This window comes from Cyprinus carpio, chromosome A11, assembly GCF_018340385.1.
Source record: "Cyprinus carpio isolate SPL01 chromosome A11, ASM1834038v1, whole genome shotgun sequence".
Lineage (NCBI taxonomy): Eukaryota > Metazoa > Chordata > Actinopteri > Cypriniformes > Cyprinidae > Cyprinus > Cyprinus carpio.
The window spans coordinates 2,345,228-2,369,824 of record NC_056582.1 but is presented as its reverse complement, the minus strand read 5'-3'; the positions used below and the strand labels follow the sequence as shown (position 1 = coordinate 2,369,824).

At 37.2% G+C, this 24,597-nt stretch overlaps 1 protein-coding gene across 5 annotated transcripts; it reads left to right on the top strand.

Moving 5' to 3' along the window:
- Positions 1–2,173: 2,173 nt before the first annotated feature.
- On the top strand, positions 2,174–24,553 carry raf1b (Raf-1 proto-oncogene, serine/threonine kinase b). Of its 5 annotated transcripts, none has more exons than XM_042765858.1 (17): positions 2,174–2,403; positions 9,607–9,833; positions 10,738–10,850; positions 11,437–11,539; positions 11,614–11,771; positions 12,433–12,519; positions 14,456–14,609; positions 14,709–14,733; positions 14,835–14,932; positions 15,125–15,242; positions 16,288–16,372; positions 16,564–16,740; positions 18,937–18,983; positions 20,283–20,401; positions 20,997–21,128; positions 22,844–22,978; positions 23,871–24,553. In XM_042765858.1, the coding sequence occupies exons 2-17, from the start codon at positions 9,636–9,638 to the stop codon at positions 24,006–24,008; spliced, it is 1,887 nt and encodes a 628-aa protein (XP_042621792.1). In that variant the 5' UTR covers positions 2,174–2,403; positions 9,607–9,635; the 3' UTR covers positions 24,009–24,553. The 5 variants fall into 5 exon arrangements, with proteins under 5 accessions (XP_042621792.1, XP_042621795.1, XP_042621794.1 ...); XM_042765857.1 differs by lacking the exon at positions 2,174–2,403 and adding an exon at positions 6,065–6,342; XM_042765859.1 differs by lacking the exon at positions 2,174–2,403 and adding an exon at positions 7,414–7,995.
- The last annotated feature ends 44 nt before the right edge of the window (positions 24,554–24,597 follow it).

The window sequence follows — 24,597 nt, the reverse complement described above, 5'->3', positions numbered from 1 at the left end:
AAGAAATAGTGAGAAATTTTGAAGTTTTTTTATTAGTTTTATTTTTTATATAATAATATAATTTTATTTATTTGTTTTTATTTTATTGTATTTCTCTGTGTTTATTCTTTACCTTGTCTTGTGCAGATTAAGTTCTTTTCTTTTAAGAGATATGTTGTGTTGTTAAGTTCCTCCACGAACACTCCCTCTGCTTGCTTTAAAAACATCTGACATTAATTTAGTGATCGAATTCAACACCCTTATGAAAATCACTCTTATCATTCATAACAGTTCAGAATCATCTTTATACAAAGTTTGGTATAAAAAAATTGATTGGTGATAAAAAAAAAAAAATCCCACTGTTTTTGACTTTTCATATATACTGTATTCATGTCTTTTTATTAAAAAAAAAGGAAGAAATTTTTAAAGTGCTGGTGTACTTTATAGAGGACATAGATAACATATGAATAAAAGATAATTTTTCAGAAATGTTATTTTTCCATTTTTTCTATTCATTAAACAATGTAATGACATGAAAAAATACTAAACTCACAAAACGTTTTGACCCACAAAATTTATATCCTATAAATTATATCCTCTAATATGTATCTGACTAATATGATTACATGTAATCTGGATTAGTAATCTGATTTCAAGTACTGATGATTACATGATTACATAGTATTACTCACACAATGGCAGTAAATTTTTCATAATTTATTGATTCTCCATAATTCTTCTTCTTTTCTATTTTTTTCTTTTAAATTTTCCTTTCAAAAAATCCTCCTGTGTGTCATAATAACCTTTAGCTATGACTATATTCACAATAATGCTCATGTAAATGTCCTGCAAATAAATATGCAAACAATGCCACTGCATTTTGGTGAAAAAAGAACCTCTGAAGCAATTAGACCATGTACGAAACACATGATTATGCAAGTCACCAAACACTGGTGATGTATATCTAACATTATGAAACACTATGTCATCATCATATCCGGCGAGCTTCAGTAACTGTTGATACTGGAGGTCTGGACAAAAATGTCTAAACCTGAATGCCATCACTGTTTTCATGCTTATAATGTTTGTTCATATAATGCAGGGTTTCCAAGCGTTTTTGTCAGCCAAACCCCTTTGACACGAAATATTTACTTTTTCTGTTCTTCTTTTTGGTTTCTTTTTTTATGTCAATATGGTACATTTAATGTTAAGTTTAAAAATCTAAAGAGTTGTATTCTAAAAAGTACTCAGAATACTTTAACTGAAATGAGTAACCTAGATTATGTTACTAATGCAGTTTTCATCAGGTAATCAGGTAACAGACTATAATCTGTAAGTAATCTGCCCAGCTCTGTGTAGACAGACAGACAGACAGATACTAATGGCAAACTCCTACAATACACCCACATAAATTATTCATGCCAGTGCATCCAGCAGCTCATGAATGGTTTTTGGTATAAATAATACATATGGATTTTCATCCATGCCTGTGCTCCTCTAGCTGACCAACACAGATTTATTCCATTTGCACATCTCTTTACAACTCATCATGTATGCATTTTATAGGAATGCACCTGTCAGGAGATGAGAGAGTGTGTGTGTGTGTGTGTGTGTGTGTGTGTGTGTGTGTGTGTGTGTGTGTGTGTGTGTGTGTGTGTGTGTGTGTGTGTGAGAGAGAGAGAGAGGGGGGATGGATGCACTGCTGTCCTGCAGGCTTTTATAGCAGAGTCGACTTACTGATGGAGCAGACTCTCCAGCATGTCTCTCTCAGAATCAATACACTCAGAGCTGTGCTCATCTCTTACCGTTAAGGTGGTTTGTATATCTGGAGCTTTACAGCCCTGTATGTGCTCTCTCCATGCTTGTCAACATATTTAAAAAATGAATGATAAAAGAATAATGAGGAAAAAAAATAAAATCGATAGGAATAGCTTTTATTAAATCGATAAAGAACTCATGCTTGTGACTCTGATATAAATGATCAAACATACAGACATTTAGCCCAGTCTCTGCCGTGAGTGCATGAAATCCTGGCGCGGCTTTGTTTTGTCTATAGCCTGGCGCTATTGTCTGATGATGCAAGCTCGAGGGAGTACCTTAAGGTCCTGCTCTCCGTTCTCCCCGCCTCCATCTCTGTGAGAGCAGAGTGCATTTGAGATGCTCTGGGATTTATACACAGAGAGCCTCCATTTGACACCGAGCCGCAGCTCGATAGCACACCGGGCCCATTTGTGAGCAGAAGTGGCATTTCGCTGGATTTGTTTTATAGGAGAAAAGGCCCAAGTTGTTAGGCTTTTCCCTGCTGTGAATGAATTGAGGATGGGGGTGAAGAGAAAGAGTCAAACAGAGCATTTGATGGAACTATGGTTGGAAATGAGAAGATAATCTGACATGGATGGATTTCTCCAGCCCTTCTTGATTCAGGTGAGTAACTGTATTGTGGGTTCGAGTCTCGGTACGGGCAGGGATTTTAGGTGGGGGGAGTGAATGTAAAGCACCCTCTTCCACCCTCAAACTATGTCTGAGGTGAGGCCTCTGAGCAAGAACCGAACCCCCAGCAGGCGCCACCCTGGGTGTGTGTTCACTACTCACTACTGTGTGTGCACTTGGAAGGGTTAAAAGCAGAGCAGAAATTCTGAGTATGGAACACCATTCTTGGCTTCTCTCTCTCTCTCTCTCTCTCTCTCTCTCTCAATTATTAATTATCTGAAAACTTAAGCTAAGATGGTGAGAGTGGTGGTACATTGATTGCTGTGGAAATAGCCTTTGTTTATTATCTTGTTTTAAATGTAATCTTGGACCAAAAAAAACACCTAAAACTGAATTTGTACTGGTCATCGTGCATATTCTAATAGCAGCCTAGGTCAAAACTGAACAGTTATGATTTTATGTGTAATATAGTGTTGCACTAAGATCTTAGTGGAGGTTATATTCTGTAAAACGTTTTATTTGCGATTACCTGCAGTTTAGCAATTGTTTTTCACAGTACCTACAAAGTATGCGTTCATACAAATCATGAGGTAATGTGCTGCTATGGCCAAGTGATGGCACTGTTATCACAGAAAAAATGTCCTTTCTATTATTCAATGTATCAGGTTGAATATATATGTATAATACAAACAATATTAACAGCAAATAGCAGCACAAATATGTACAAATAAAAGTATAGGTGACAACATACAATTCTGAACAGCACATTAAGCAAGCACTATTAAACTCTGGTGTTTGCTTCTGAAACTCTGCTTTGGTCTCATCTATCCATACAATTTGCATGCCATTTAAAGTTCGAGTAACATTGAGCAAATTAGAGATGCATGAGTTTGTTGTTTGATGACAGTAAGTGGTTCTTTATTGCAGCCTGCTCCACACAAGTTGTGGTTATGTCCTCTGGTTGTATAGTTTTGGAGACCTCAAGATGCTACTGGCCATGTCCCAAATGGGTCTTGCAGACTTACAATGGCCACCATGTGCATGTGTCTATTTGGTCCAAATGGGTGCCACATTTGTCATTTGCATTTTTTTCTCATTTTCACACTCCCTTTGCAGCTACTATCCTCTCTCGATGCACACTTCAGCAGACTTCCACTTAACTGTCAAAGTGACTTTACATCACAACAGTGTAAACTCAAGCGTTGTAAGCTCAAGGGTGTATAGGGTGCCATTTGAGACCCTACTGGGGTGGGGGGGGGGGGTTCAGCAGATTGCACCAGTGCTTGTGCATTTCTGCCAACAAACTGTGAGCCTCTAAGCACTAGCAGAGGACTCTGGTGTGCGTGTCACTTCATATTCATACCCCAGTGAAACAGGAAGTCATGACTAACCACTTAAGTGTTCCTGATCACTAAGGGGAATTTAAAAACATACTGTACGAGTGGAAATATACTACATATTTATAGGAGTGTAACTAATTGGGCCCCATGTTATTATTTCACTTTCACTGAAAAAATGCAGTTGTCTCATCATTTAGTCATGCATACCTTCATGCTGTCGAAGATGTCTATGCATTTTATTCTTCTGTGGAACACAAACTAAGATTTTCAGAAAAATAATCAGTTTCTGTGAGTCCTTATAATGCAAGTGAATGGGATCCTCAAAACTGACCCTTCAAAAAAGCGAAATAAACAGGACAGTAATCCATACGACCCCAGTTGATTAATCAATGTCTTCTGAAACGATACGTGTGAGAGAAAAATACTAACATTTTAAACTTTTTAAACAAACCATTGCATAAACATCAGCACCTTGTGAGACCTGTCATGTGCTTCTGCATCACTTCTTTAACGGGTTACACAATGCACTTTTGTTTACATCAAATGTGAACTCAGGAAGCTTCATTTGACAGCTGGTCTAAAGCAATGGCTTATACTTTAAAATATGTGAGTTTTTCTTACACACACTGATGGTTTTGCTTCAGAAGACTGGTGTTGTATGGATTAGCGCTGTGTTGGTTTTGCTTGGTGTTTGCCTGACTGATGGTCCCATCCACTTGCATTATATTGACTCACAGGGAGATAATTTTTTTTCCTAGAAGAAATTCATACATCTGGGACAACATGAGGGGGAGTAAATGATAAGAAATTTTCCATTTTTGGTGGAGTATCCATTTACATTAATATCATTTACTAGCAGTGTTGGGGAGTAACTAGATACTGTAACAGAATTATGTAATTTAATTACAAAATAAATGTAATTGTAATCAGTTACAGTTACTGAGAAGAAAATGTGTAGTTAAATTACAGTTACTTATGAAAATGTTAACGATTATTTTCACACCCACATACAGATTTAATTGATTTCTTTCAGTGACTGCTCTAAAATATGAGACATCAATGTTTCAGGAATTTAGGACACAAAATAGGACACATGCTTATTTCAATAACTGTTTATTTCCTTTTCGGGTTTATGTATATGCTGTATTTTTTTAAGATTTAAGATTTTTCTTATGTTTCCTGTCATAGTTATGCAAAGATTTGAGAAACAGTATTATAGCTACTAAAATATTTCTTGTTGTGATATTAAATCTGTATTTAACCTGAAAATTCTCTCAAAGTTCTGATTTTGTGGTCGCTGTGCTTTAAAATGAAATTTCACTTGAATCTTAATTCAAGTTATGAAGGATTTCAAAAGTCTGACAGTAATCAGTTGAATACTACTGTAAGGTTAAGCCTGCCTGGTTTAAATGTTAGAAAATGATTAACAGTTGAAAAACATTAGAAATTTAGAAAAGCAATCAAATGTAATCAATTGCATTACTTTATTAAAGTATAATCTGTAACATATTACATTTCCAAAGTAACCTTCCCAACACTGTTTACTACTCTACTTTGTATGGAAGCCTGTTTCTGCCACTGAATAAAAAAAATAAAACAAAGTAATTGTGACTTTTTATTTCACAATTTTGACTTTATTTCTTAGAACTGCATGATATAAATTTGCATTTGCGAGTTATAAAGTCAGAATTGTGAGATATGAACTCGCAATTGTGAGAAAAAAAGAAAGTCAGAATTATGGGATATAAACTTGCAATTACGAGAAAAAAAACTCAGAATTGTGACTTTATATCTCACAATTTTGACTGTATTTCTCAGAATTGCGAGTTATAAAGTCAGAATTGCGGGATATAAACTCGCAATCTTGAGTTATAAAGTCAGAATTGGGAGATATAAACTTGCAATTCTGACTTTTTTTCCCCTCTGAATTGCAAGTTTATATCTCGCAATTCTGAGAAATAAAGTAAAAATTGTGAGCTATAAAGTCGCAATTGTGAAGTTTTTTTTCTCACAATTGCAAGTTCATATCCCACAATTCTGACTTTCTTTTTTTTTCCTCACAATTACGAGTTCATATCTCACAATTCTGACTTTTTCTCACAATTGCAAGTTATAAAGTCAGAATTGCGAGATATAAACTTTCAATCGCGAGTTATAAAGTCAGAATAGGGAGATATAAACTCGCAATTCTGAGAAAAAAAAGTCAGAATTGTGAGATGAAAAGTAGCAATTACAAAGTTTTATTTTTTATTTAGTGGTGGAAACGGGCTTCCAATAACTTTGTACCCAACACAACTAAAAAAACAACAACGACAAAAAAAAAATTGCAACGATGTGTGCTGTGACTAGTCAAACTTGCATTGTACACATCTTCAAATCATATTTTTAGCCGACTAATCAAACGACACACAAGTCATCTGCTCCTGGAGTTTAGACGAGTCGAAACCTGGGCTATTAAATGGTAAGGAAGCTTGCCATATCACGCGACTGCTTGAAGCGTTTGACAAAAACCAGCGATGCAGTTCGACGCAGTTCGTCGCGTCGCTGCAGTGATGAAAATCATGGCGGATCAACAATTCAACAACTTTCTCTGGTGAGTAAAGATCTGCTCTCTTGATCTGTCGCAGGCTTTATTCGCGTCTCGACGCTGATCGGATCGGAAGGATTCGAGGCGCAGTAACGTTACAGATGTTCGCTGTTACGTTGTAACATCATTCGCGGCTGTTATTGTTTGTTTGTGTGAAGTGTAACGCTACTAGAGAATGTGTTAGTAAACACGGTCGAATCTATCAGGACCAGCTAATCTTCCCCTTTCTTTCTGTAGTCGTGTAGTTAGTCAGCATTCGGATCCAGCGAGTAGCTGTTTAAACTTATCAAACTTTGCTTAAAACTCAAACATTAGTGTCTCAGCGTTAGGGAAATATCCTTTCTTGTGTCGGTAAATAATGCCAGGAGTGTTTTATAATTTAACTGATATTAGCAGTGTATTGAAACAAATGAAGTAGCCTATAAGTGTCATGGGTGAAATATTAACAACCCTCTTCATTGTTCTCTAGTTTTCCCTCAAATGCACGGTCTTTTCCGTTTGATCAAGTTATTTCTGTTTTAGAAGCGTGTTAAAGATGTTTAATGTTTGTTTATAGGATCACCCGGATGTTCAAGACCTGCCTTGAATGCCTTTTTTAAAACACACAGGCTAATGTCTTTGGTATCTTGATTTGTTTCCTCGGTCTGCTGATTCATTAACATAACCCAGTTATCATAAACCTGTCTGTACTGTTCTGCATTTAATGTACAAGTACTGAATGTGCACGGCTGCGTTGCAGAGAAGTCTGAAGCCAGGCAAACTGATGTTATTGTGGTTCAGTTTGAGTGCAAGCAGAGCAGACATTAGGCTATCAGCACTCCTCTAAATGGCTTTAACTGTGCTGCTTTCTGACGCAATATTATTTATAAACCTCTCTTCGGCGCCTAAAGAAGTGTTCTGAATATGGTTTTAGAGACCTTTTAGTCAAAGCAAGAATATTGCATTTCATAGCTGTTCTTTGGATTTCATAATTTTTTAGTAGTCGTATTATAATAACAGTCATTATTTGACTTTTATCCCCAATGCAGAAAGCTGTATTTCAAGAATATTAATTGAAACAGAGATCATAAAATGAATATTGAATATGTTGAAAGCTTTGTTTAATTGGTATTTAGTTTACTTTCACACTTAATATATTGTTGAACGCAATACATTTATATCTCATTATAATATGCACGCTTCGAGCTTAGAGTGTAAACCTCACATTGAGATGGCACGGTTCGCTGTATGTGTGATGCAGAGAGAAACATCAGGGAAGTTGTTCAGCATGCAACAGAATGTTTTACTACGGACTAATTTGTGTTTCTCACACCCGGTCAGATCAGCAGTGTCTGTCTCTGATAGCTGCTCAGACCTGCTCGACAGGTTTCTGATGTCAGAACAATGAAGACCTAAAAAGGATCAGCAGGCCAGAGCAGTTAAACCCAACATAGTTACACAGTTACTTTCCGAGCGAGAACAGGTGGATATCGCTGTGGCTCATGCAAAAATTGGCCGTGAATGCCGTGTGACTTGCGTGACTGGTATTGTGAGCTGGCCGCAGTTTGGACAAACCATCTGATCGTGACGGCACATGAAACACTGCCAGTTCTTCATACACAGAACGGTTAGGAAACACAGAATAACCGTAATCCAAAAAGATCGGGCTTTCGTGCTATTGTAAGTCGTAATGGCTTCTTTTCAGACACGGTTGCTGACAGGATATCTGTCACCATCTGCATTTCTGCTCTCAGAATCGTGCTGACTAATGTTTCTTGCGACAACAACAATGTGTCCTCTTCTTCAGATGTGGTGTTGGGCGTTTTATGCATGTGTTTTGTCCTGAGAAGCGGTGGAAATAGTCTTGGCCTGGTGATTTATACATCACATGTGCTTGAGAGGCTCCTGTCGATCATCTGTCCTTAGCATTTTCAGACAGTTGGCTTTCTCTTTTAAGGTATTCGTTTTATCGTCATTGTTATCAAGCTCAAAATTGGGTGTTATTATCATGACTTATGAGTGAATGGCTTTAGATTCATAACCATCCTGGTTGGATGTTAATGTTTAATAAATACAAATGTTTCTACTCATTTCCACACAATAATTATTTTGCAGAAAGCCTGAGCTTCTGTCTTTGATACAGCAGAAAGCAGAAGTGTGCTGTGAGAAATACTAATCATTATCATTTTATCGCTATCATCTGAAGACTACTTGAATGTGGCTTGTTTAATTCTGTTCGGAGGACCCTGTCGGTGTTATTTGTCCTTGACTTATTATCAGGAGCTTCACTCACATGTTGCGAGCTGTAATAGAAAGACTGCATTACATGATATTAGATTCAGTCTTGACTTGCGGGTGACCTTGTTTATAAACTGTACGCTGTGCTGTTTTGGAGGGTTATTGCTGCGAGTCACGTAGTCACATCACAAATACAATACCCACTTCAGAGTTGCCGGTGCTATATGAGAGTAATGGATATAGGAAATGGTGTTTTTAACCATATATTATAATTCATGCCTTGTCTGTTAAAGATTTGTTTTACTCTCTCTCTCAGACCATCCCAGATGTAGATGAGTTTGTTTCTTCATCAGATTTGGAGAAATGTAGCATTGCATCAGCAAAAGATGCTCTGCAGTGAATGGGTGCCGTCAGAATGAGAGTCCAAACAGCTGATAAAAACATCACAATAATCCACACCACTCCAGTTCATCAGTTAACATCTGGAGAAGACAAAAGCTGACACAAATCCAGCATTAAGACTCAAATATGAGTCCATAATCCATAATTATACTTCCTCCAGTGAAAAAGTGTGAATCAGGAGAGAAATCTGCACAGATCAAGCAGTGTTTAAACAGCTCTAATCAAATATGTTGCTGGATTTTGATTTGAGAGACAACAGGAGATGCACTTTTTCACTGGAGGAAGCTTTATTATGGACTCATGTTTTAGTTAAAAGCGTCTTAATGCTGGATTTGTTTCAGCTTTTGTCTTCTCCAGATGTTAAATTATGGACTGGAGTGCTGTGGATTACTTGTGATGTTTTTATCAGCTGTTTGGACTCTCATTCTGACGGCACCCATTCACTGCAGAGCATACATTGGTGATTCTGTTCCCATGAAGAAACAAACTCATCTACATGTTGGATGGCCTGAGAGTGAGTACATTTTAAGCAAATGTTAATTTTTGTGTGAACTATTCCTTTCAGGTCCATTGTTTTGGCCACGCCCCTGATTTCAGATCAGTATTGTTTGTGAGGTCGCGTCATTTCTATTTGTTTTGTTCTCATGCCAGATTATTGAAGTCTGCTGCTGCCCGCTGTGATGGAGCATATTCAAGGGGCCTTGAAGAGCATGAGTCATGGGTTCGGATGCAAAGAGTCGGTATTTGAAGAATCCTGCATGTCTCCCACCATTCTCAAGAACTTCTCGTACCGGAGATTATCAGATGACGGGAGAATCCCAGACTCGAAAACTAGCAGCACAATCCGCGTCTACCTGCCCAACAAACAGCGGACTGTGGTAACAATAAATAATCCTTGTTATCCTCGAACACTTTCAGTGAATGTTTGACACAATACGATGAGCATATCCTGATGCAGACTTAGGCTACGTTTACAAGACAACGATGTAGTCAAAAACAGAGAAGTTTTTCCCTTACGTTTTTAAAAAGTTTCACGTATACACGACAACATTTTCAAAATGATTCGCATTTACAGATTTCGGCAAAAACGCCCAAAACGCTGTATTATGTACACCAGGCCAGTAGTTGGCACTGTCACCTTGTTAGTAAACAGTACCTGAAGGGAAGTGACGATTATATGTTGTATTTTATGCGTCTCCGCTGTTGGTTGTAATATTGGTGAAGTAAATCCACACTTTGCTGAAGAAGCGTTAGCAAACTCTTGAGCAGCAACAACAGTACCATGTACTCCGCCATTGCTGTGTATGTTTGTTCACGCTTGCCTTTAAAATCGAAACATACTGCGCATGTCTACATACCTAACATGTACTCACACGTGCATGACATCACCGTTTTCAAAGATTTCCGTTTTGGTTGTTTACACCGAAATTATAATGGTGCCGTTTTCAAAAACTTGCACTTTGAAACCCAATATTTTCAAAAATGTGCGTTTTGAGTTCCCAAAACGGCGTTGTTGTGTAAACGAACAGGCAAAACCCATAAAAACTTTCCCGTTTTTGACTGAAAACATTGTCCTGTAAATGGCTCCTTTACACTGTAAGCGCCATGATGAATAAGCAGTTTATCACAAATTCACATAGTGTTTGTCAATATAACGGCAAAAATGCAGCCTGGATTGTTCCTTTCATAATCATGTCCTCATCTACACAACCTTAACATGCTTGTTCACAGCTTTCACTTCAGTTTCTTAAGTGATAAAATGTTGAACTTGTGTTGTAATAGGTGAATGTGCGACCAGGTATGACGCTACGCAACTGCCTCATCAAAGCTCTGAAAGTCCGTGGACTTCAGCCAGAATGCTGTGCTGTTTTCAAGCTGCATCGAGAACATTCATTGTAAGTTGTGAGCTTGCAGTCTGAATTGACTGAGCACTGTGATATAATTGACAACAAAGTTTATCACCTTATCCTCACTGTTTGCACGTTTGCAACATGCAGTTCCCATAAAAAGTTGCTATGTGTTGCTGAACCCAAATTAATTTGGCATTTTTGCCAGTGATTATCAGAAAGAGTCTTTCATGTGAAAATGTGGTTTTACAAAACAATGTAAAATAATTACGAATGAAAAAATGCATTGTAACTGATAATGCTAGATTTTGGTTAAGACCGTTTTACAAGCTCGCAAGATCTGATTCTGATTCATTTGGGATTTACTGGGATATCCTGGAGGAAAACCTCAAGTAATGGCTTGAAATCAACATTGTTGTCCTGGAGTGGCCAACTCTGAGTACAGATCCCCGAGGGACTGTAAGAACATTGCAGTGACCAGAGCAAATCTGATATCTAAATATGACTTAAAGGGGCATGAATACTTATGAAAACTCTTATTGTGTGTTTAATATCTGAAATAATCAAGCTCCAGTTGGTTTAATCTTGGCTCTGCAAGTCAATTTGATGGAATCACATCATTCTTTTTGTTCAGTAAAAAGTTGCGCATGGATTGGAGCACTGATTCTACCTCACTGGTTGGAGAGGAGTTGCTGGTTGAAGTCTTAGATCACGTACCCCTGACTACACACAATTTTGTGAGTTCCCATAATGAGTTTAAATTGAGCCATTGTTGTCTTTACAACTTCTCTAATGACCATCCCCTTGACAGGTACGAAAAACCTTTTTGAAGTTGGCCTTTTGTGACATATGTCAGAAGTTTCTTTTGCACGGCTTCAGATGTCAGACGTGCGGCTACAAGTTTCACGAGCACTGCAGCACCAAAGTGCCCACGATGTGTGTGGACTGGAGCAACATCCGGCAGCTCCTGTGAGTGTTTACCAAACCATACACAAGAACTAACTCCTGCTTTGTCACGCTTCATGTCTTCACAGGGTGTTTAAATTGAGCCATCGTGTCGTGTAAATATCAGCATTTCAATGTTAAAAACTGTGATTTCCGGACCTAGAAAAGGAAGTTAAAAAAGAAAAAGTTACAGCAGTACTATATCAACTATGTTTTTCTAGTGAGATGTCATAGAAATTTATGTTTATGCATGTTCTATTATAAATGTAACCATGCTTAAAGTGCTGCTTTTGTGTAATGTGGCATTTCATAGCTTTTTTTATGGTGAATAGGCTTTTTTCCCTCTAATGAAAGGAAGATAGACATGTAGATGTAGTTCAGGGGAAGTCTCTTGATGCACAGAAAGAGTTTTGCATAGAGGCCCTCATACTGTGAGCTTTGTAGATGTCTATCAATGAAAATCAGGTAATGCACGGTACAAAGGTCCATTCTTCTGCAGCTCGTGCTGGTCACTCCATACTGCAGGAATTCATCACAAAGCCCTCCTTCATTAAAAAAACTAAAATGTTTTCTAAGATTATACCACTCATTAGTCCATCTAAAATTAGACATTGTACAGCTGGGAGAGAATTTGTAATATTTGTAATTTAATGTAAGTTCATTGAGTGGCCGTGTCCTTTTCCAGGCTGTTCCCCACTCCCGGAGAGAACGGGACTCCCTCGCTCCCTCCCCTCTCATCCCGTCGCATGCACAACTCTAAATTCTCCTTCAGGTAAATATAGCCTGTTTCTATATTTACCTCATTTGCAGTGAACTGACTTGACAAGTCCTCTGAAAATCAAAGCATGTCGAGACGTCGTCACCTCGTTTTTCTTCTTCCTTGTATTTAGGGATTACGCTCGTAGTTCCTCGTGTTAAAGCATTTCAATCGATCGTCTGCTGGAAAACATTTTTCTTTACACAGTTTTGTCAGCTTTATATAATAAACAGCCACATTAATCTCAAAGTGTTGGATGCGGTTAAAATATTTCACTATTAATATTTGTAAGTTAAAAATAACAGTCATATTTTCCCATTTAGTGCTGAAATGATTGGCCTTAGAAAGTTCTGTCCAGGTGGAGGAACACAACTCAATCAAGATATATAAGAATGATCCATCTAGAGAAACTGCGATTGATCATCACAGAAAATCAGTTTAACAATAACACACTTCCAGTGGAAGTACACTAGGCCAACAACCATTAAAATGTGCACTGTTTTAGAATTATATCCACTACACATTACAAGACGTTGCTGGCACGAGACTAATGTGATAAAATCACTTGCTGGCCTTGTCTGTGTAAACTTGCACCCAGTTTTGCAATTTTTTCCTGTTTTTTTTTTGTTTTTGTTGTGATTTTATTTGGTTTGTTTAATTTGAAATGAGATGTGGTATTGTGCTTGGGATTGGTGTGTTGTTGATGAATGTTTTTTTCCATTGCTCTGGAACCAAAAAAAGTTTATGTTGCTCAACATAAACCCATTGATTCAGGACGATGTAACTGGAAGTGCTAAAATGCATCTCGTTTCTGGGTTTTGGCCTACAAGAATACACCATCCCTGCAGCACTCTATAATATTTAGTCAATCCTGTAATATATACAGTACAGGTCAAAAGTTTGGAAACATTACTGTTTTTAATGTTTTTGAAAGAAGTCTCTTCTGCTCATCAAGCCTGCATTTATTTGATCAAAAATACAGAAAAACAGTAATATTGAGAAATATTATTACAACTTAAAATAATAGTTTTCTATTTGAATATACTTTAAAAAAAAAAAAAATTATTCCTGTGATGCAAAGCTGAATTTTCAGCATCATTACTCCAGCCTTCAGTGTCACATGTAACATCCAGTCTATCACATGATCATTTAGAAATCATTCTAATATTCTGATTTATTATGAGTGTTGGAAACAGTTCTGCTGTCTAATATATTTGATGAATAAAAGGGTAAAAAGAACTGCATTTATTCAAAAAAAAAAGAAAATTCTAATAATAATATTCTAATAATATATTTTCTTTACTATCACTTTTTATCAATTTAACACATCCTTGCTGAATAAAAGTATTGATTTTATTTTAAAAAAAGAAAGAAAAAAAATTACTGACCAATAATTTATTTTCTTTAGTGTATGTTGTTATTACAAAATATTTATATTTTAAAAACATAGCTTTTTTTTTTTTTTTTTTTTTTTATTCATCAAAGTATCCTAAAAAGTGTCACATGTTCTGAAAAAAATATTAAGCAGCAGAACTGTTTCCAACTTTGATAATGAATGATCATATTAGAATGATTTCTAAAGGATCATGTGATAATGATCCTAAAAATTCAGCTTTGCATCACAGAAATAAATGATAATTTAAAGTATAATAAATTTAAAAACAATTATTTTAAATTGTAATAATATATCACAATATTACATTTTCTTTTCTGTATTTTTGATCAAATAAATGCAGGCTTGATGAGCAGAAGAAACTTCTTTCAAAAACATTAAAAATAGTAATGTTTCCAAACTTTTGACCTGTACTGTATATACGGCAGAGTTTTATGTTATAAAGATGCTATGCTATGAAAGAAGTGACTTTACACAGATAGACTTGGGTCTAAACGCATCCGAAGCCCTTGAGACTCCTACATGATGAGGTTCACTGACATACAAACACTTCTCTAGTCCCTATCACAGATACTCAACGCCAAATGCTTTAAACTACATCGCCCCCATGCCGTCCCCGGGTGTTTCTCTCAGTCATAAAGTGCTGTCCACGTCCACCCCCAACGTCCACATGGTGAGCACCACCCAGCCGGTCGATGAAGCTGCTTATCAGGTAATACCCCAGCGCTCGCTGTTCTGTCCTAAATTCAGTTCTTTCATCCACTCTCAGAACTTCCATATGTTAAAATAGTACTTCCCTCTTTATTCATAGGAAGCCTTAGGGCGAGATGAATCCGGTAAGGGGATTTTCTGAACTTTTCCTCAGATTTCATAGCAAAGCTAAGGCTGAAATGTCTTCTTATATATCACGTTTTTTTTGTGTCGGATTCATTCACAGGAAGCCCTCAAAACCAGAGCCCGACGGAGTGGTCCAAAACCCCGGCTCCAGCTCACAGGGAGAAAGCGCCTTCGACTAACACTCAGGAAAAACGCATCGTAAGCGCCAATGTAGTACGACAAATCAGACTATTAAAAAAGATCTGCATACAGTTTGGATCAGTTTCTTGCTACTCTAGTTTAAACAGTTTCACTCTGAGGAGAAGGAAACACGGTGATCATTATTAAACGTTACATGACATTTCCGTCAGCGTTAGCTAATGTCCGCGTGGTTTGTTTATTGGTCACTAGCGTCCTCGAGAGAAGAGAGATTCCAGCTACTATTGGGAGATCGAGGCCAATGAGGTGGTTCTGCTCTCCAGGATCGGCTCAGGGTCTTTTGGCACAGTTTACAAAGGGAAGTGGCACGGTAAGGGCTCTTTCTCACCTTTAATTTATGTGTGGTGGTCTATAATGACTATTTCACAGTGGCATCGAACACATCCAGTGAAAATGATGTCTTTGAGTGTCTGAGTGTTATGTATTTACTCTATGGAGCTGTTTTTTAATGAATAATCTGATCTTTGTGACCAAGTTCCAAAATAAAAAAAGTCACTAATTATTAAAGTGCCCCTATTATGCCATTTTGAATATTGCCTTTCAGTGTGTACAGTGTGTAAAGCCGAAAGTGCATGATAAATAAAGTTATTGTCTTTCAAAAGAAAGAATCGACTCTGAACAGCCTTAAAAAAATCGTCAGTATTAGGGCTGCACAATTTATTGAATTTATAATCGTGATTACAATTATGCATGCCACAGTTACGTAATCGTTCAAAGTGCACTTCTGTTGTTCGGTGTGCTTAAGATGTGTTTTTTCTTTCTACGTGTTATCTTAAGGGTTTTTCCCATTATTTAAATTTTAGTTTTAGTATAACATTATAATACCGTTCATATTTTTACTTTTTTATAATTTAAAGAAAAAAAAATCTGATGTATAGTTGACTTTTGAGGCTTAATACTATAGAAAAGCACTTTTTCAGTTAGAGTGTTTTCAGCTTGTTTATTTTCATATAAAAATATGGCAAGCAGTTGCATCAAACAATGGTATGAACATCATTCAATGTAAATTGTGGTAATCGTAATTAATAATCGCAATTACAATTTCAAGGGAACAATCGACAATTATGATTTTTGTTATAATCATGCAGCTCTAGTCAGTAATTTAAATCCCACTTCGGGCAACACATTTGCCTGCGTTCTTCACTGGGCGCACTAATTGTTGTAATTAATTATTACAACATTGACACAATATAGCTAAAATGGTGAAACTTAATAAAAAGTGGGAATAAATTCTAAATTCATGGCCGAGATTTTTGTTGTTATTATTATGGTTGAGGCTGAGTAGACGGCTTTAGACGAACAGAAATCCTGCATGCTTTAGTAAGTTTAAGTTATTGTATTTCATGAATTTTCAGGTGATGTTGCTGTGAAGATTTTAAAGGTCATGAATCCCACACCAGAGCAGTTGCAGGCCTTTCGCAATGAAGTAGCTGTTCTCAGGTAAACCACAGAAGGGAAAACTGAAATTACTTGTAGTGAAATTATTACATTATACCCACAAAAAAAGCGAGTTTGAGAGAAACATTTGCATTGTAACCTTGTCATGTAGTGCTAGCATCTGTTAAACACTGTCAACATGCAGTCAGCCTCCCCTGGCCAAGCAGCTGAAGTGGTTTCTGTCATTGTTACAGGAAGACCAGGCATGTCAATATCGTTTTGTTTATGGGATATATGACCAAGACAAACATGGCCATTGTGACGCAGTGGTGTGAAGGAAGCAGCCTCTACAAACATCTGCACGTGCAGGAGACCAACTTCCAGATGTTTCAACTGATCGACATTGCCAGACAGACGGCTCAGGGCATGGAGTGAGTGTTTCAGAGAGCATGCAGGGAAACGGACTGCAGTTCTCACTGACCGTAGTTTTATGCCGATCCTGAGAGCTCCTGTGCTGTAGAGTTCAGTCCTGATCAAACACAGCTGAACCAGCTGATCACGGTTTTGTTGCAGATAGGGGTATGCAATGATATCGTAATTGTTGTTTAAACGATATGCGATTTGCCATCACAAAAACACACCCAGAGAGTGCAGACATACACTATGAGATTTAGATTCACATTTAGAGTTCAAGCTTTCACTGCAAGATTTAGCTTATTAAAATATTATAAAATATTAAAATATTTAGAATTCCACCAAAATTCTAGGCGCAAAAACGTTATTTATATCATTTGATATAGTTAATGTCACACAAAGAGTAGAGTTTTTTTTCTCCAAATATCACAATTGCAAATGCAATTTGATGAACAGTTCAATAAATAAGAAGTTAATATTAAGTGACTTGCATTTTAGACACAACAGTTCCTGTTTTTGCTCTATTTCGTCAACAAAAATAGTTTCAAACAAAGCCACAGAAGAACTGTTTTGGGTCTCTGAGCAACACGACAGTGTTTCGTTACTGAATCAATCAGCCGTTTGAACGAATCAGTTGAATGAATGACTCAATAACTCACTCTTACAGTGATTTTAGCTTTATATTTAAAGTAGATTTTCCCCTTTTTTCCCAAAATCACTTCTAATATTAGTATTCAGTGTTTTGTTGTTTTTATATTTAAAGTAGATTTCCCCCAAATTATTTTTATTATTTAAACAGTGTGTGTGAAAGCATCTAAACACCACTTCAGATGCAGATTCTGTTCCTCTGCACTGCAAACACAGATTGTGTTGATACTGATTTCATCTGACTGGTAACAGCCCTGTAGTCTCTTACGATTTGAATTTGATTAAAATTAAGAATTTGACACAAAAGATGATGCATACATTTAATTAGTTTAGAAAACAAATTGGCCTTATGAAGGTAAAAATGCCCACAAAAGGTCAAAATCGATTTGAATATGAAGAATATCAGAAGTTTTGTGATTCAGATGTCCACAGCAGTCCTAAACCTGCCAAAATACCAGCACAATAACACACTCAGCAAAATATCATCTGATTATCATTATAGACAAACTTACAGAAAATATCAAGATATAATTTTTTGTCATTATCGCACACCCCTAGTTGCAGCAGGGTTGGCTGCCCGTGATCTAAACCAGCGTTCCTCAACCCAGAGGCTTGCAACCCTAAATGCTGTTATTTGCTAAATGCAAATTATAACATGAAGCTAACCAAATGCTCTTGTATGGTTGGTATAGGAAAATTAACAGGCTTATCAACTTTCAAAACTTTCATACCCAAGCTCTTTTGTTGTAGATGTCAGAGGCTGTGCATCTGATGAATTCAGCAGTATATTGGTGTAAATTGTAAATTGATAGAAGATAGTGAACTTGGATGCCAACACAGACGAGCCGTCTGACGTGACATCTTCCTCGAAAGCCATGAACAGAAGCGCACGAAGTAAACGAAAATGCAAAATATTAATTGTTTTTAAACCGCTTTGATACTGTGTTGGGTTGCCACTTGACGTAAAATGAAAACCAGTTAAAACACCATATTGCATTGAAAATACATACTACCATTCAAAAGTTTTTTTTTTTTTTAAGAAATAAATTAATAATATCCAGCAAGGGGCCCATTAAATTAATCAAATTTGACCTTTACAAAGACCTTTTCAAATAAATGCTGTTATTTTAAATATCAAGTTTTTATATATGTTTTGAACTTTGTATCCATCAAAGAATACTGGGGGGAAAAATATAATACATATATAGTTTTCCACAAAGATATGAAGCAGCTTTGTGTGTGAAGGAAGCTTCTCTTGAATGTTTTAGACCTGCAGTATTTGTAGTGTAACACAATTAAGAGCGCAGAGCGCAGCATGCCGTCAGTGTTTGACAGCATCGTATATTTTCAGTGGCAGATTTGCATTTTGAGAGCATGATACCATCAGCTATTTATAGAAATGGGACCAGGTTTTAAAATAGTACAGCATAGGTGGGTGTTTATATGTAAACTCAGAGGTGGTTTTGTCAGTTAACACCTGACAGTTTTCTCTACCATTATGATGATAATGCCAAATATAACCTTAAAATGTTTTCTAATAACTCTTCATGTCTTTTGTGTTCTAGTTACCTACATGCAAAGAACATCATCCATCGAGACATGAAGTCAAATAGTATCTTTTACGAACAACTTCTGAATTTTACTTCCTTTTATTTCTGTATTGCGTTGATTGAAGTGGCGAGGCATTGCTGCTCCAGCAGCCTCTATAGAGCCCTTAAAAGTTTGTAAACATTGCAATGTCTCTGGGTGGGCGGGGCTTAGCTGGAGGCAAAAAGAGGCGCGGACGCAATGTTGACAAGCGTTAACTAGCACGTTTTAGGAGGGATTTATTAAACATGGATATTGCAGAAGAGGGTTCTGGAACTGTCCGAATATGTAAAGTCACTGACTCTGCGGGACCGTGACAAAAAAAATAATAAAAAAACTGTGGGAGTTATCATACATTTATCAATTAATTCAGTTGATCACTCAGTTTTCAAAGTTTTGGGACCAAAACTGGTTTATCTGACCAAAATTGTCAGTGGATAACATTACAGTAGCCAAATTGACAATTTATTTAGCTAACCTGGTGTAATCTCAAGATGTAATCTTGTTGTCATTGGAAACCCCTATTTGCACCAGGTTTTGGATAGAAAAACACGCGTTTCCTAGACAACATATGTTGAATTGCTTTAACGGTGGTATTTGGGGAAATTTTGTCAAGGCTTATTGTCTAATGTACCTATCGCTGGGCTGTGCAACTGATGATTAGCAATGTGGATTATTTCAAGATACCCGCACCTTGGATTCAAAGGCCGTCCTGGACACACTCATCTATCAGCTTACCGAAGTTTGTTTAAAATTTAAGCTGAAAGCTAGTTGCGCTGAAGGTTGGTGACAGTTTCACCATACTTGCAATCAACATAAACTTGCTGATTTGTAACTAGATAAAACCAACACACCACTGTGACCTTTACACCTTTGCATAAGATTATTTTACCTAATTCTACAACGTTTGCACTGCAATCAAAATTACGAAAAAAGCCTAGTATAAATTGTTTGATCGTCTATGTCTAGCTGTACGCCGTATTGCATTCAACACAACTGTCCTTCAATTGATTTCTGTGACAGGAATGTCAGTGGCCGGCATTCCTGAAACTTTAGTTTTGAACAAAATAGTGCTGTTCCTTATATTCTGGCAGCCATGAAACCACAAAAAGACGACATGTCCCTTTTAAAGTTCAAAACCTCAAACTTTTAGCGCGCATGCTATGAGTTTCTTCCTTATTTTGCCTCCATTTTCTGGCTAGAGCGGTGACGTCACAGTGACGTAGGCGATTAAGGTGTCTATAGAGAAGGTTTATTTTGGTGCTCACCCCGACAAATGAATATAGTGCTCAAGCTGTCATAAATTCCCTTAATGGAAGCTCAGATATCTTCCTGCATGAAGGGCTGACGGTGAAGATTGGTGATTTTGGTCTGGCCACAGTGAAGGCGCGGTGGAGCGGCTCTCATCGAGTGGAGCAGCCGTCCGGCTCCATTCTGTGGATGGTGCGTTACATGAAGAGTTCAGCCAAAGATTGGTGAAAATATGTCACCCTCAGGCCATCCAAGTTGTAGAGGAGTTTGTTTCTTCATCAAATTTTTAGAAATGTAGCATTGCATCAGTGTCTCAGCAATGGATGCTCTGAAGTGAATGGATGCCGTCAGAATGAGAGTCCAAACAGATGATAAAAATGAATATAACCAAAATATGAGTCCATAATCCATATTAACGCTTGTAAACGGTGCTTGATTTCTCTCCTGATTCACACCAGATCACTTTTTCACTGGAGGAAGTGTTATTATGGATTATAACGTCTTAATGCTGGATTTGTTTCAGCTTTTGTCTTCTCCAGATGTTAACTGATGGACTGGAGTGGTGTAGATTACTTGTGGATTATTGTGATGATTTTATCAGCTGTTTGGACTCTTATTCTCACGGCACCCATTCACATCCATTGATGAGACACTGATGCAATGCTGCATTTCTCCAGATCTGATGAAGAAACAAACTCATCTACATCTGGGATGGCCTGAGTACATTTTAAGAAATAGTGTTTTATGTAATACTTTATGAATCTCTTACTGATACTGATGTTTTTAGGCTCCTGAGGTCATCCGGATGCAGGACAACAATCCTTACAGTTTTCAGTCGGATGTGTACTCGTACGGCGTCGTCCTGTACGAGCTGATGACAGGAGAACTGCCTTATTCTATGATTGGAAATAGAGATCAGGTACAGTGACACTCTCCTTCTATAGATCATGGACATGATACAGTAATCTACCTGTTCACCGTGCATGAAAGAGCACACGGGTTTGACTTTCAGATTCCTGCTTACAGGCTTCCTACGCAGTTTGGAAAAGTATGCAAGTTGATTTTAGTCATTTCCAGGTCTGGAAAAGTATGGGGAAAAAAAAGAAAGCAGAGTATGGAAAAATACATGCATTTCCAGACTTTTCCCCTTGTTTATTTTTCAATAATAGAAGTAAATTATAAATTTAATGAAAATAGATGTATCATGCAAGAAGTGTGTTTTCATGGCAGCTGTTCAGTTATTCTGAATGAATGCACTTTTTCATTATGCAGGATATTCTTAGCACCGTATTACAGAGCCTCTAAAAGGACCTCTGCATAAATCACAAATATACAGACTTTGGACAGTGCACACAGCTGTATTGTGCTGTCAGTTCATTTCATGTCATGTTTCTCTGCCTCGACAGAGGATGTTGAACTGGACATAAGGCCTTTATATTAGAGGTGCTACCAAAGGAAAGCCATGTTTTGAGCTAATAGATCTCTCTTAATTCATGTGCATCCATGCTCTGGTTTTCTTCGTGGTAAGATGACAGTGATGCACAGAGGAAAGGGGTTATAGTATATAAAACTAGAAAATAATGCGTAAGCACACAAAATATTTCAGTGCACATGTGAATTGTTTCTCGAGGGCATGAAAAACTTTCTTGTGTGCACGCACAAGTCTGTATGTATGCAAGAAAATCAATTAAAATATATAACTTTATATTACAGATTACTGTCATATACAACAAATATAAATCTGGAAATAATGCTGTATGAACCATTTATGTTAAATATGGTCTGAACATCTGCTGAATTCGAGTCTGGACACGTATGGAATTTTGAAATGGAAAACATGTAGAAATCATGTGCTTAGGAAGATTTTTTTTTTTTTACTGTATACATGGAAATAGTTGTAAAATTTTGCTAAACTAATTCTATTTTTAAGAATGTTACATTGTGACTTAAGTACATCTGAAACATTCTTCCTCGAGTAGTGAAGTAGATCCTAAAACTAAAAATCTAATAGTATATATTTTTTTTTATCTCCTTTAATTGTGAGTTTAAATATGGCCTGGGCATGTGAAACAGTGTGTTTAACCTGCAGTACAGCATTGGCTCCCAGTGCGTGATAAGCTCGGTGTGTGTTGAGCTTGTGCTCACAGCAGCGTGACTCTGAAATGTGTTTGGCAGGGATCCTGAGCGCTCCGGAGCCCTGCTGCTAAATTTAGGAGCCCAAAGGCTAAAGGTCCATTTAAAGCACCCTCGCTGCTTGTGTAGCCCATTGTTTAATGATGAGGTGAAACGAAGGCCGTTATTATTGTTTTCCACTATTTTCCAGTTATCTTACAAATAGTTCTGCAGTGTTTGTTAAGGGCAGCAGTGCTCTTACTGTTCAGGGATTCTCACTCAAAGTGATTCCAGCATGAAGTCTGTCCTGCATGATTTGTGTAGTAGAGGCGTGCTATTGCTTTTCTAAGACATCACATTCAGTGCAGGAAACAAAAGAGACTTGCATTGAAAGAGAGCAGAATGTCATCCCAGTGTCTTTTGCACGGACGAGCACCAATCACGCTGTGTGTAACATGTCAAAATCTAGTTCCTGTTGTAGTTTGGAGTAGAGTAAAAGTTGTTCCCTGGTGCTGTCTGCAGATCATCTTTATGGTGGGGAGAGGCTATCTGACCCCTGACCTCAGTAAACTCTACAAGAGCTGTCCCAAAGCCATGAAGAGACTCGTCGCCGACTGCATCCAGAAGTCCAAAGACGACCGGCCGCTGTTTCCGCAGGTGAGCATCGCTGAACTCAAAGCCTCTTGTAATCGCATTCATTAGGTTTTTGGAAAGTCATTGTCACCCTTTTCATAACATTTTCCCACAAATGATTCTCTTTACTCTTGAACAATATATTATTAATTTTTTGGTAATTTACTTTTACATTTTTTATTACAATTTTTCAACTTTTATTTACAATTTTTTACTTTAAAAAAACAAACATTTATTCCCAAGTGTGAAATGTGTAGTATTTCCCCAAAAATACATCTGCGATCATTTGGATCATCTTGAATATAATGGCCTATGGTAATAATAACTGTAAATATTTTGTTAATGATAATGCATCTTGCAGTCTAATGCTCAATTAGTTATTAATAATGTGTCAAAAAGCAGAAATAATAAAAAAAAAATGTTCTGCATGTCAGTTATCAGAACGAAATAATCAGTGTCAAAACGTCAATGTCTGTTGATCTAAAATCTTAAATGTAAATAATATATTATTTTACAATTCAATGTCAAATACAAAATACAATACAAGTCTTAAATAGACTTAATTGTTTAGTTATTAATATTATTTTCAGTTTTTGAATAATTCTGGTGTGGTAGTGTTCTTGTTTTGTTAGATTCACCTTCTTATTGCTGTGTAAAAATGATTATTATTATTATTATTATTATTTTGAAGTTGTAAGATTATTGGAGTAAGCTGTACAATTTCATGTTAAACTCAATGCATTACTTGCCATTTCTTTGTAATTATTTGTGAAATTTAATTAGCAATTTCTTTTAATTTTTTTCAGTGTACCTCAAATAATTTGGCCACTTATTATGTGTAGATTTACTGATAAACAGTGTTTATTATGAGAATGTTTTACTGTATTGACATGATTTATGTTGCTGTCTGTTCTAGATCCTGTCCTCGATCGAGCTGCTCCAGCACTCGCTCCCCAAAATAAACCGCAGCGCGTCCGAGCCGTCGCTCCACAGGGCCTCGCACACCGAGGACATTAACGTCTGCACGCTCGCGCTCTCATCCGCCTTCAAGTGAAGCCGCCGCACTAGCCACGAGTCTACAGAGTAGAGCTATGAAGGGACACCCGCGAGCGTCCAGATGTTTGATTTCTGTGCTTTGTGTAGTATATTGTGTGTGTTAACTTAAGACGGCCGGGGAGCTTGATCCGCTTGAGCTGGCTGACTTCACGGATGCTGCTGAGGAACAGCTGATAGCACTTTCTTCACGCAGCTCACTCTTTGATTGGCTGCGTCTGGCTGTATCGCGTCTGATGGGTCTCTCCTCACTCGAGAGGCTCGACGTGTCGCCGCTTGTATATATTCCCTAAGTGCCAGTGTGAACGCGGAGCCGGTGGTGTTTTTATAGCAGACCCATCTAAACAAGCACAAGGTGTAGGGAGCACTTTATCATCGTGTCTAGATGTCTCTTTGACTTTGTGTATGTTACAAAAATCAAAGGAAGAAGAGTGGGTAGTAACGTTATTAGGGATTCGCTTTTAGTGCTTGTCATGGAGAATTAACTTGTAAACTTGACAGATTGTTTATTCATTGTATTTTAATAAAATTAAGTTAAATACACCACACAAGCTCAAGTTTTTAAAGCGATTTGTGCTTCGTATGAAGCT

What these genes read in the sequence shown, in the direction of transcription:
- raf1b (XM_042765858.1), top strand. Translation starts at nt 9,636, where the DNA reads ATGGAGCATATTCAAGGGGCCTTGAAGAGCATGAGTCATGGGTTCGGA. An exon ending in AACTCTAAATTCTCCTTCAG is followed by an intron (nt 12,520 to 14,455) that starts GTAAATATAGCC and finishes ACACTTCTCTAG; the next exon opens with TCCCTATCACAGATACTCAA. An exon ending in ACACTCAGGAAAAACGCATC is followed by an intron (nt 14,933 to 15,124) that starts GTAAGCGCCAAT and finishes ATTGGTCACTAG; the next exon opens with CGTCCTCGAGAGAAGAGAGA.